The 14,157-nt window shown below is 42.4% G+C and overlaps 1 protein-coding gene across 1 annotated transcript; it reads left to right on the forward strand.

The window, feature by feature from the left end:
- Window positions 1-8,071: 8,071 nt before the first annotated feature.
- LOC128414585 (WD repeat-containing protein 5-like) lies at window positions 8,072-9,583 on the forward strand. The gene has a single exon (XM_053390069.1). It carries the CDS (start codon window positions 8,378-8,380, stop codon window positions 9,380-9,382), a length of 1,005 nt encoding a protein of 334 aa, XP_053246044.1. The 5' UTR covers window positions 8,072-8,377; the 3' UTR covers window positions 9,383-9,583.
- Window positions 9,584-14,157: the final 4,574 nt, after the last annotated feature.

Consider the following 14,157-nt stretch of genomic DNA (forward strand, 5'->3'; position numbering starts at 1 on the left):
CTCTAGCTTACTCTCTCTTTGCTTTGTACGGTCTACAAAGAAACGGAAGGCTGACTTCCTGTTTGGACCTTTCCGTTTCAGTATCAAATTAGGTTAAAATTTAAGTCCAATTCCTCTCTACCGGCCAATCCTTGTTTAAAATCCAATTGTTCCAATTTCACGTACTCACGGATGATGCTTTTAGATGCCGAATTTTCCCAGGAAAAAGGCAGCGCTCTCCGGTAACAGCTATGCAGCTTCGCTCCACGGAAAAAGCAGTTTGACTCTCAGCACCGCGCCGCTTCCCCCTCGTCGCTTCGGAGCCCGTTAGTGGGTTCCTTTGCGGGTTGGGGGGGCGCTAGTGGTGCCCACCGAGTCCCATGTTCACAGGCTTCTCCCGCCTGTGATTTCTAAAGGGTCCCCGCTTCGCCGTAGCGGAAAAAGACCCGTTTCCCGCGGAGCTTGTCCCTCCAATTCGGAGGGAATCCGCCATTACCGATGGCGCCACCCCAGAAGTCTCCATATTGCTGACTTTTCTACCTGGTGACAATTTTAATGCAGCTGCCTTCACCTTCACAGAGCTTGTGACCGTGCTTAGAAACCACTTTATCTGATCTCTCTCTCTCTCTCTCTCTATATATATATATATATCGCACACACTCTTCCTATATATATGCAGTCTCGCTATGGCTGCCCAAAAAACAACAGCCCCCTTTCCACTCCTCAGAAATTTGATCATTATAAATTTTGTCATGTTTCCAACAGTCCAAATAAAGAGCCATCATAACAAAATAGCTTGCATATATTTATTAGCCCTCAGGGCAAATATGCAAATATAAAAAGAGGAACCGCTGCTGGCAGGGTTGAATGGTTTTTGTACTGGCTAAAGTATCCCTTTTATACTATCATTTCCCCCCTTAGCATATTAATTTCCTGATGTCATAAATGACAGTGCCCTAATTTTGTTGTTCATAGTGTGAGAGCCTTCTATATATAAACCCTTGTGCAAAGCAGACCAAATCTGTCAGGAAAAAATCAGGACAAAGTCTAGTGAGGACGTGTATTTTTTCCACGTAGAAAAGAAGAAAACGGCCAATGCAGCTTACTCTTTACAAGTGTGGTGAAGGGGAGGGGGTCAAGCGTAAAACTTCACAAATAGCTGGCTGGTAGAGAGTGTAGTACAGTGGTTACAGCACCAAGCTTGTGAGATATTGATTACCCTGTTCACAACATATTATTCTCAGGTTACACCAGCTGGGTAAGGATTTTTGTGACTGTTAGGATCTCTGAAGGATATAATGGATGAAACTGATTAAGAAACTGTTGATCACAACAAAAATTATGCAGCCTTGCTGTTGGAAAACAGAACACTTACACCCCTGTTTGGACAACATAACCAAATGCAATGGATATTCACAGACCTTGGGGAAAGGGTCATAGCTCAATGATAGAGGACATGCTTTGCATGCAGGATGTCCCAGGTTAAATCCCTGGCATCTCCAGTGGACTTCCGGGGTGACGCCATCAGCAATGGCGGATTCCCTCTGAACTGGAGGGACCAGCTCCGCGCGAAACGGGTCGTTTCCGCTATAGCGAAGCGGGGACCCTTTAAAAAATCACAGGCGGATGAAGCCTGTGACCATGGGACTCAACGGGCACCCTTAGCGCCCCCCCCAACTCGCAAAGGAACCCATTAATGGGCTCCGAAGCGAAGAGGGGGAAGTGGCGTGGTGCTGTGAGTCAACTGCTCTTTCCGTGGAGCGAAGCCGCATAGTGGTTGCCGGAGAGCGCTGCCTTTTTCCTGGGACAATTTGGCATCTAAAGAATCACCCGTGAGTACTTAAATCTTGAACAACTGGACTTTAAATAAGGACTGGCGAGTAGAGAGGAATTGGACTTAAAAATTTACTTCAATTTGGTACTGAAACGGGAAGGTCTAAACAGGAAGTCAGCCTTCCGTTTCTTTGTAGTCAGAATAAAGCAAAGACAACGTAAACTAGAGCTTAGAAAATCACTTTTAAAGGATTGGCTTTCATCATTTAAAATTGTTGAACCCCCCTTCGGTAGCAGGAGAAGAAGGGGGTCTTCTTTTTTTTGGACTGTTTAAACCTGCAGAAGTGAGTTTAAAGCAAAGTAACTTTCCACCGTCCTGATCCTGGAGCTGAGTGTCAGGACTGACGTTTGAAGCTCATTGACCAGAGACAAATGTTTTTGACAGACAGCTAAAAGAAAAGTAATATAGTGATTCCACTGTTTCCTTTCGCATTTCAAAGGAATAAATATTGACAGAATATTTCAAAAAAGAAACTTTGTTCCTATTGTCCTTAAAAGAAAGAATAAATAGAAGTTTTCCCCCTAGAGGGAGACTGTGAAACTGTAACTAATTCCAGGGAGCTTGCAGCTGCCACAGATTACAATCGTGGGAAAGGACTTGTGACCTTGTAGGACAATGTTTTCAGAAGCTCTATTGGGTGCTCTTTGTAAAATAAATGTCCTATTGGATCAGTTAAGTCAGAAGACGGATTTGATGACTAATGCGGTCAGAACTTTTGAACAGGTAGCAGGAAACTATATGGAGCCCACCCAGGAACTAAAACAGGAGTGTGCTATGACAGTACAGATGAGAGAAGAGGATGCTGCTGAATCTTGGGTGCCAGAAATGGAGGGAGTTGCAGCCCTGCAGGAATATGAGCCTTTGGATTTGATAAATGAATTTGGAAAAAACCAGATTTGGAAAGATAAAGTTTGGACTGGCAATGAGCCGTCAGATGTTTGGAGCTGTGGGGGCTCTTAATTTTGGAGGGAATCTGAAACATGTGTTTAAATATCACATGGAGTTTAGTCTGGACTATGGAAATGGGGCTGATCTGCTGAAAAGGGTCAAAAACATTACCAAGCTGGAGTTCCCACGAGTGAAAGGAAAATATGAAGAAGAGCCGCGGAAGGGACATGGAAGAGACTTGAGGGCCTCGGATATAAGGACACCAGGTTAATGCGCTAGATTAATGGGACAAAAAGGACTGACAAAATCCGGGACCAGGAGGAAGGGACACTGGATGAAGATTGGATCGTTTTATTTCTTTCTTTTATCATTAGGACTGTTTTAAAATAATTGATGAATGTTAGAAAAATGTTGAAATGAAATTACTTGGTTCTAGTAAAAATGTTTAAAGAATTAGGTTAATGATATGGTTATGAGAAGTTGGTAAAAATAAGATTTAAGTTTTAAGCTTTAAGGTTTGCTATAAGATAAGATGAAAATTGATTAAGGTAATGTAAGGACAGAATATTATGAACTATGGAAAGGATTTGCTGCGATAATTATTAACCAGGATACAAGAAAGGGGAGGAGGAGGAGGTCAAAGAAAGAAGGTAATGAAAGTTGAAAATTTGAGAATGATGGATTTATTTTTTATTTTTATTTTTCTGTTTTGTCTTTTTTTATAGATATATAATTTTAAAAAAAAATTAAATAAATATTATTTTTAAAAAAAATCCCTGGCATCTCCAGGGAGGACTGGGAAAGATTCCTGTTGGCAGATATAATACTTGTCTAGATGGAGCAATGGTCTGACTTTAGCACAAGGCCACTTACCTGTGTTGACATTTGGAGCTGGTCACCTGAATAGACTGTGAGCACAAACACATGCACAGGTGGAGTTCACATGACCAGGAACGCACATAGGTCAATGGCCACTGCCAAGATCATTGTTAAAACAAGAACCAGAATCACAACATGTAATTAACACAAAATGTTGAGTATGTTGAGTATTATGTCTTGGTTTCAAAGATAAGCTAACGTAAGAAAGTTCAGAAAATGAAAGTTTTCTGTCTCAAATATTCCTTGCGGCCACCTATACTTACCCAAAGCCTGTCCAGAGGGGTTGGTGGTGGTCCTTCTGTGAAACATGGAATGGGGTGGGGGGCCTGTTAGAGGGGTGGGGGCATACAGCTTTCTTTTCACAAACTTCCTTAAATCGACTGCTCTTAGGGCCACAACATTAATTGTGTGGTCTACCCTCGAGTGTGTGATTTTTCTTGGACAAATAGCCAGTGTGAGAAGACCAATCTGGATTAGGACCTTGGTGTGGTGTGTGGAAGGGGCATGAGGGGGTCTTTATTCTTTTGCCCCGTATTGCAGTCCTGTTCCAGATCAGTATCCCCCTGCCCCAACACACACTTGCCATTTGCACAAAGGACGGGGAAGCTCCAACTGGAGCAAATGGGAGCTTCTTTTCCCATGCAATTTATAATTGCGTTATAAATGCATTCATTTACTGTCAGGTGCTTGTCTGCACAGAAAAGAAAATCGCTGGCAGCTTACAGGATTTTGGTGTCAGCATTTTCACAATGAACTTTATTGTCTCTTACAATTTACTTTCAGCCAACGTACAGTACTTTTTGGCTCTGTATCCAGACCCTGCCTTTTAGTTCATCTTCCCTAGCTCTTTGGCTCTTGTTAGCGGGAGTAATTATACCTAACATAATCTTTAATGTACTGTGCTGAGATTAGGAAGGGGCTGCATTATTTGTTTAACATACTGTATCAATTCTGTTTAACTTCCTGCAGCCCCTTTAATATTTTTTTATAAACATGGGAATATATGAAGAGACTTGCTAGCTCAGGACAAAGATCTATTTATTTATTTATTTTTTTAAATATTTTTATTAAACAGTTTTTATAATCACACAGACAATACATAATACATGACAACAACAAATACATAGACAAACAATAACAAAAATAAAACAAAAAAAAGAAAAAAGAAAACAAGTACCATTTCATATCCTAATTTCTTAAACCTTTCTTCCTCGACTTCCTCATGCCTCCCTTTTCTGTATTCCAAATTCTGATCAATTACTCAGCAAATCTTCCCTTATTTTACCTTAAATTTAAGCTAGTCTTCCTTATTCTCCTTGTCTTAACCATTGCTAATAGTAACCATTTACTTTCAAGTCCAACATCATTCTAACTTTCATTAATTTTGTAATATTTCTTTAAATAGTCCTTAAACTTTTTCCATTCTTCTTCCGCTGCTTCTCTTCCCTGGTTTCGGATTCTGCTCGTCATTTCTGCCAAGCCCATGTAGTCAATCACCTTCATCTGCCATTCTTCCAGTGTGGGTAGGACAAAGATCTATTTAGTTCAGCCCCTGTTTGCCACAGTGGCCAACCAGATACTGTCTGGAAACTCCATAAGCAGAATAGGATGGCAATAGCCCTCCCTTGCTGTTGGTCTTCAGCAAACGGTATTCCAAGGCTTGCTGCAACTGATCTTAGAGGAAGTACATAGCCATCAGGGTTTGTAGCTATTGATAGCCTTATCCCCTTTAAATTTGTCAGATCCTCTATTTATATATATAATTTTTATTAATTTTCTGTTTTACAATTTACAGTACAGTGGTACCTCGGGTTACATATGCTTCAGGTTACATACGCTTCAGGTTACAGACTCCGCTAACCCAGAAATAGTGCTTCAGGTTAAGAACTTTGCTTCAGGTTGAGAACAGAAATCGTGCTCCGGCGGCGCGGCAGTAGCGGGAGGCCCCATTAGCTAAAGTGGTGCTTCAGGTTAAGAAGAGTTTCAGGTTAAGTACAGACCTCCAGAACGAATTAAGTACTTAACCCGAGGTACCACTGTACTCATTTTTACATCCTTAAGATATCAGTGACTTCCCTTCTTCTCCTTCCATAGTTCATTTTACATATCATAAATCCCTGCATATTTTGCAGAAACTATACCATTCCATTATTACATCCATCATAACTTATTTACACTGCTGAATTTATCTTAATGCTGTCAGCATTTTCAGCAGAACACAGTTATTTGCCATATATGCAATAAACGTTTTCCAATATTCTCTAAATGTATGTTTTTCTTGTTCTCTTCTTCTATATGTTAAGTCTGCAAGCTGCGCATATTCTGTCAACTTAAGTTGCCACTCTTCTTTGGTTGGGACCTTGCTCGTTTTCAATTCTTGGGCTAACAAAACACAGGCCGCAGTAGTGACATACGTAAATAACCTCTTTTGACACCTGGGAATTTCAGTCTAAATTATCCCCAACAGAAAGGACTGGGGGTTTTTTGAGGGGGGGGGAGTACTTTTAAACATTTTTTTCAGTTCATTCTGGATCATTTCCCAATAGTCTTTTACCCTTTTACAAGTCCACCAGCAAATCCTCTTTTAAAGGCGTCCAAGTTGATGGCCATCACTCCCTCTTATGGGAGTGTATTCCGCAATTTATCGGTAACTACAGTCGGGTGGTGCTGTGGGTAAAACCCCAGTGCCTAGGACTTGCCGATTGTATGGTCGGCGGTTCGAATCCTCGCAGCGGGGTGAGCTCCCGTCGTTCGGTCCCAGCTCCTGCCCACCTAGCAGTTCGAAAGCACTCTTAAGTGCAAGTAGATAAATAGGGACCGCTTTATAGCAGGAAGGTAAACGGCGTTTCCGTGTGCTGCGCTGGTGCTGGCTCGCCAGCTAGAGCTTCGTCATGCTGGCCACGTGACCCGGAAGTGTCTTCGGACGGCGCCGGCTCACGGCCTCTAGAGCGAGATGAGCACACAACCCTAGAGTCGGACACGACTGGCCCGTACGGGCAGGGGTACCTTTACCTTTACAATGGGGGAAAGCGCTGCCTTTTGTCTGTCCTGAATCTTCAAACATCCAGCTTCATTGCGTGCCCACAAATTCTGGAGTTAGGACTATCTGCTTTATGCATAATTGCCATCCATAATTGTACGCACCTCTCTTATGTCTCCTCTTACTCACATTTTCTCTAAACTAAAAACAACAACAACAACCCCAATACTGTAACCTTTCCTCACAGGAGAGTTCTTGACTGGGTGTGACATTCTTTGAGGGTAATGGGCTCTTCTCTTTTTTTGCCACACACCTGGTGGTTGATTTATATGTAACCTACATTAAACCCTCGGGTTAAGGCAGGGGTCAGCAAACTTTTTCAGCAGGGGGCCGGTCCACTGTTCCTCAGACCTTGTGGGGGGGGCCAGACTATATTTTTTTGGGGGGGAAATGAACGAATTCCAATGCCCCACAAATAACTCAGAGATGCATTTTAAATAAAAGCACACATTCTACTCATGTAAAAACACCCACATTTAGAAGGTGATTGGGCCGGATCCAGCCCCTGGGCCTTAGTTGGCCTACCCATGGGTTAAGGCTATGCAAACAATCAAACTAGTTAATTATGTTTTTATGGATTGTGAAATGCTGGCCATCTATGTTTTATGGATTGTGAAATGCTGGCCACCTAAAGTCCACCTAATCCAACCACCTTCATAGAAAAGGGGCCAATAACGCTGGCAGAACAAACAGTACAGAAAAATAAGGCACTGATTTTGAATGAACTTGCTCAAAAATAGCCCCACTGACTACTCGAAAGAGTCGTCTACTTTGAAGAGAAGCGACTTTGAATCCAGCAACTCAATGGCTGGGTCCCAAGTGCTCCTAAACAGCACACGACTGGTTCAAAACACTGCAATTGTTCACTTAAAATATAAAGGCTTTACAATGTTTCTGAAAGATGCTTGGGCTGGAAGTATAGTGTGCCTGGAGGAGATGAGGTGGGGCACTAATTGAGAAGGAGTGAGATGCGTTAGCGCTTTGCCTCCTGGTGCAATGAAAAATACAGACTGAGAAGGGATAGGAAGGAATGTATGTCTCTCCCTGGCAACGTGTTATGTTTCCCTTAGGGGACCTCACAGTTTGAAAAGCACTGAAACAGCAAGGGGGAGTTGCTTGTGTTCAGTTAAGAGAGAGAGAAATGGAGAGTTCTCTGCAATTCTGCACTCCACTGCCATAGTCAACTGAACAGAGTATTAACTGATTGTCCTCCCAACACCTAATGCTTCGGAAGTATTATTCACATCTCAAACAAAAGCAAATTGAGAGACAGAGATTAAATCATTTGGCGGGCAGCCCGTGGTAGGTGCGCTCAGCGCATGCGCTTGGGCCGCCGCCGCAGCTACCGTCGCTTTTCCTCAAGCTGCAAGCGAGCGCGGGTGCCGTGAGTGGTGCGTCGCTTTTTCCCAGCCGGGTTTGTTCAGTGCGCCTGCGCGAGGCCCTGGGTATCCCCTCCTCCTTAAGCGAGAGCTGCAGTCGCTGCTTCTCCCGCCGAGCGCTGAGTTGGAGGCAATGGCGGCGGCGGCGAAACCGAAGCCTCTAGCCGCGCCTTAAGGAAGCTCAAAGTGGAGTAGGTAGTTCTTTCCGCCCACCTCCCTATTCTGTCTGCAGTGACTGGTCCCCAAGGTCGCAGCTGAGTGGGGAATTTGAAGCTCTGAAGTTGCCCCAGCCCTCTTGTAGGAGACACCCACCTTTGAATTGGCTTGCACTTCCATCCCGTGAAGTGGCCAGATCCTGGCGTGCTAGTTTCCACAGCCATGGCAACGCAAGAGAAGAAGCCAGATTCAGAATCAACCAAAACACAATCGACACCCTCCTCTTCAACCAATCAGAGCAAGCCTGCCCCTGTAAAACCAAACTATGCCCTCAAGTTCACGCTGGCAGGACATACCAAAGCTGTCTCATCAGTGAAATTCAGTTCCAATGGGCAGTGGCTGGCCAGTTCTTCGGCCGATAAGCTTATAAAAATCTGGGGCGCCTATGACGGCAAATTTGAGAGAACCATATCCGGCCACAAGCTGGGAATCTCTGATGTCGCTTGGTCATCTGATTCAAACCTCCTTGTATCTGCTTCAGATGACAAAACGCTCAAAATTTGGGATGTGAGCTCGGGGAAATGCTTGAAAACCCTGAAGGGGCACAGCAACTACGTCTTCTGCTGCAATTTCAACCCGCAGTCCAACCTCGTCGTCTCAGGATCGTTTGATGAGAGTGTGAGGATATGGGACGTCAAAACCGGGAAGTGCCTAAAAACCCTGCCAGCCCATTCTGACCCGGTTTCAGCGGTGCATTTTAACCGTGATGGCTCCCTGCTAGTGTCCAGCAGCTATGATGGCCTCTGCCGAATCTGGGATACAGCATCAGGACAGTGTTTGAAAACACTGATTGATGATGACAATCCCCCTGTGTCTTTTGTGAAGTTCTCTCCCAATGGCAAATATATTCTAGCGGCAACGTTGGACAACACTCTTAAGCTTTGGGACTACAGCAAAGGAAAGTGCCTAAAGACCTACACAGGCCACAAGAACGAGAAGTACTGCATCTTTGCCAACTTCTCGGTTACTGGTGGAAAGTGGATCGTGTCTGGTTCAGAGGACAACCTGGTTTACATTTGGAACCTCCAAACGAAAGAGACTGTACAGAAGCTGCAAGGGCATACAGATGTTGTGATCTCTACAGCCTGCCATCCAACAGAGAACATCATTGCCTCAGCAGCTCTAGAAAACGACAAAACAATTAAACTTTGGAAGAGTGACTGTTAAAATGCTTTCAGCATCACTTCAGAGACTGCTGGGGTGGGTCTGGAAAACATAGGGGTATTTTGTGTTTGTGTTTGTTGAAGACCCATTTGCCAGGAAACAAAGCAACCTTTGAGAAGATGATATCTCCTAGTCTTGGCCCAAAGAACTTCTCTCTTTGACTTGACTCCAAACTGGGCAAATATAGTTTTTTTTTGGGGGGGGGGTGGATAATAAAAAGGTTCTGTTTTCTTTGATGAATTGGCGGCTTTTCCTAATGGGAAGCCATTAACTATTCTCTGCTTGGAGAGTAAGATGGCAACTCTGTCTCCTAACAGCAACCACTGGAAAGTCATAAACTTAGAAAGAATCTGAATATGTTAACATTTTTGAAGAAAAAGAAAAAAAAGATCCAGGCAGGTAGGCCCTAGTACATAAAACTTTAAATAGAAGAGCCATGGTGGCACATTACTAAAGGCAATTTTTTAAACATGACCAAACAAGTGTTATATTGCCTTGCGCCTCTTCTCATTTCCCACCCATCCAAGTTTCCAGAACCTGTGATTAAATCACCCTTTCTTTGTCCTTCTGTGTAATGCACCCTGTTCATCATGCTCCTTGACAGTAAAAGTTATTCACGCTTTTCACCCCACCCCAAATTATCTGCTCAACCTCTGTCCTCCTAAGTCGTTGCTTGTGGCTTTTTGTTTTTACTTTAAAAAAAATATTTTGGCAAATTTCACAAACTCTGTACAGTTATTTCAGTGTAAAAAACAAAAAAATACACTTTTTTATCTTGGAAACCTCATGGTATGAGCTTGTATTTGCTAATGGTATGGCTTTATTCTACCTCCCTCCCTTTCCACACTGGTATATTCCTTTTCTATCCTTTCTTACCTCTCCTCTGCACTTATCAATATTTTACACATCAAACCTGGTTACCATATGCACAATAAAAAGGTGGGATTTGGGGTGGGTGGGAATCATTTGGCCAAAAATATGCTGAAACTTTTTGATGGATCCAAAGCAAGAACCCGGATTTCTGAGTCAGTGCCATAACCACAAGTTTTCATTTTCCTTTGAGTGCAACATGAACATCAAAGAGGAAGGTTATTTGGGCATGTCGGACCTCAGTTAGAAATGTATAGTCAGGGGTAATTGGATTGTGGTGGAGAAAACTTCCTGTTTGCTGTTGAATGGCAAGAAGACAAATGATGTAATTACATGAAAGAGTTGCAAAAGTTATAATCATAAAGGGAAATGTCTGGCCATGTGCACTTTCCTCATAGGTTTATTTCTGGAATGGTTTTGATTTCAGTTAATTGAATAAATGGCTAGGAAAAGTAGGAATGAATTAAACATTAGCAGAATGAAAGATTTAAAATATAATATGCCTACCTTAAAGGATATATATCAAAGCTATTCTGCTATTCCGGCAAGTACTCTTTTTTTTCTTTCTTTCAAAAAAGAAGAATATGCCAGTTGCTTGCTTTGGCAAATTCTTGTCTTTTCATTCTATCTCCACCCCATTTCTAGGAATGGTGTCTCTTGTATCCCAAGCTGCATGATGTTTTTGGAAAGGTAAAATACATTTTTCATACAAATTCCATTACATACTTTGGTCAAGGGCTAACTTTTTCTACAAACAGCCAAATTGTGCGCCACACAAAATAGACTTCTTTACATCCAATTCTGGCTGTGTGCTGTATGATTCACATTGTACCATGATTCTTAAGGACGTGCCATCATTCCTTTCAACTAAAATTTAGCAGACAGTACTGCTATTCATATATTTATTTCTCAAAATGGTCTGTTACGCTTATTATCATTATTTATCATAGATATAAAGCAACAACTGTGCAAAACCTCAGTTATTACCATGCCATGGTTTTAGACCAGACAGTGACTAGTGTGTTCTGCAATAAAATGTTACAGCGTAGACTGCTCCTGTTCCGGGCTTCACCCAGTCAGCTTCCTTCAAGGTAGTCTATGATTTTCCATCTTTCCTCCCAGCATTCTGTGGTCATTGTACATACTCAGTCACACTAGGCTGTTTTTTTGGGAGGTGAGGAATTTTTGCCCTGTTGTTTTCTTCTGTTTGTTGGAGGGGAGGGCTTTTTACAAAACTTGGGTTTCCTCCAAGCATGCTGGTTTCTTCTTGTTTCTCAGTGACCCCACTTTGACTACAGTCCTATTGATACTCACCAGCTGTGTTCACTATTAGAGGAAGCAATCTACCCCACCCCAGTTCTTAAAAAGGTAAAGGGACCCCTGACCATTAGGTCCAGTCGTGACCGACTCTGGGGTTGCGGTGCTCATCTCGCTTTATTGGCCGAGGGAGCCGGCGTTTGTCCGCAGACAGCTTCCGGGTCATGTGGCCAGCATGACTAAGCCGCTTCTGGCGAACCAGAGCAGCACATGGAAACGCCGTTTACCTTCCCGCTGGAGCGGTACCTATTTATCTACTTGCACTTTGTGTTTCCGAACTGCTAGGTTGGCAGGAGCCAGGACCGAGCAACAGGAGCTCACTCCGTCGCAGGAATTCGAACCACCGACCTTCTGATTGGCAAGTCCTAGGCTCTGTGGTTTAACCCACAGCGCCACCTGCGTCCCACCCCAGTTCTTACTTGATACCTATTTTGAACTTTTTGTTACAAGAAACTATGATAACCGTCATTAAAATAGAATTTTGCAGTTCACAGTGTTCCTTCAGCAGAGATTTATGGAGCTGCACCATAGATTTTTATAATTTTTATAATGGCAAGAAGCCCTCTGTGCTACTTGCTACCACATCCACATAGAGGAGTTATCCTGGAACATACAAGAAATACATTTTACAAGCTATTCTCTGATTTTAATTACCTTTTCTACAGAAGAGCATCCTGGTATTAATACTATGGCACACCACCCAAATCTCTGAGCAGTGCAAGATTCCAGGCGCTTACCCAGAATTCAGCTTCCTTGGAATGAGGGACAGCAGAGACAGTGGCATCTTTATGGTCTTTATGATATATGGTTTATTTATACAACATGAGTTTAGGATGAAGGGGCCTACAGCATTAACACCCCTAGAAGGTCTGGCTTCTCCCATAGCCACAAGCCTTGGACTGAAGGAGAAATCAAACATGTCTCTCCCTCACATGCGCCTGCCTGCCATCTACTTCTAGCTTCCAGCTCTCACACACTTCCATTCTGACTTTTGTCCTTCTAACCACTAGTGAGTTGAGGGGGGGGGGCATCCATTTGTTTTCTGGCACAGAGCCACTTCCTTTGTTACCCTAATGACCCATACTTAGGGGTCATTACCAAGAAGCTGGCCTTGCTATTCCAAAAATTAAACCCTTGCTGGATCCAGAAATTAGAAAGGAGTCAGGCATACAGCCTACCCCACCTCCTAACTCATAACAATACAATAGAACTATACTGTATATGCTACTAAAAAAAGCTTTTTGAAATAGGATATTTCTATACCAGCCAATATATCTGTGTAAGTAGCATATGAGATATGCACAGATCTCTGCAGAAAGCTAACAGAATTGGTACTAATTTTATGATAATGATCTTCTAGTACTAATTGTCTGGACAAACATTTCATCCTATTAATTTTCATGTCCCTCCTTCTTATAGTTTTTTTTAAAAAAATGTGTCTCTTGTATGAAATCTAATTATGTGCACATCCACCAATTTATCCCTCTTCACAAAAAGAGACCCATTTCACCATTAGCCGACTTGGTCACACTCCTACCTGTTTTGCAATTCTGCACTGCAAAGCTTTCCCAATTAATCTCGTTTAAAGGTGTTACAAACCCAGCAAACATAACACTGTCTAAGACACAGCTGTGCAAAAATAAAAATTAAAAAATTGCCATGATTTAGAAAAATCCTAAGCCTACTCCAAAGTGCAATAAACAGTCCAATAATCAAGAGATGGGAGCATGAATGCTGTGTGAGCAGCATGCGGGGCAAAGCACACTGCACAGAGACTGCTAGGAACAATGCGGTAGGAAACAAAACATTAAAAACTCAAATGGAAGCCCAACAACAGGCATACAGTCTTAGGAGGAGGTTTATTGCATAGATGACCAGAGGAGTTCAGATATCCCGTGGCTTCTCTTTAAAAGAGGCAAGAAAACATTGCAAAACTACCAGCCTGAATTTAGCTACATTTCCTATAAGCTACCATAGCCAAGATTTTAATTAAAAGCAGGAAAGCAAGAACAATCTCATGCCAGGTGGTCTGGCAGTAGCCCACTGGCTCTGTTTTAATAGAGAAAAATGTAAAACACAATTGTTAGATAAACTGTATATCATACTTTCATAATAACAGAAGGGAGAAATTCAGAGAGGAGGGAGAAATACCCAACATAGAATAATATATTATAACATACGGAAAGGCAACTTACCATAGAAATGTAATACACTTAAAAACCCCCAAATACAATAAACTAGTAGAATTTGCAGTATCCAATCACGTCTTGTACAGCTGCCGATGAAAAGATTTTTGCAAATAGCAATTACAGTGCCTGGCATGAGGTCTATCACTTATATGAATGTGCTATTGCTGTCTGCAATGTTTTTTCATTATATCATATGTAGGTAGGAAGTCACAAACACAGCTGCACATGTTCAAAATTAGTAAATTTCCCTTTCCTCTGAAGACATCATTTTTCTATTTTTGCTTTTCTTGTCCTCCTGTACCTTTTGGTACAATGACATACTGTCATGTTTCTTGTTATAATTGCAAGGATTAAGAATCCCTATTTAGATTCTAAGCACCAAAGTTGGTAGGGATCTAGTAG

Source organism: Podarcis raffonei, chromosome 5 (assembly GCF_027172205.1).
Source record: "Podarcis raffonei isolate rPodRaf1 chromosome 5, rPodRaf1.pri, whole genome shotgun sequence".
NCBI classification, from domain to species: domain Eukaryota; kingdom Metazoa; phylum Chordata; class Lepidosauria; order Squamata; family Lacertidae; genus Podarcis; species Podarcis raffonei.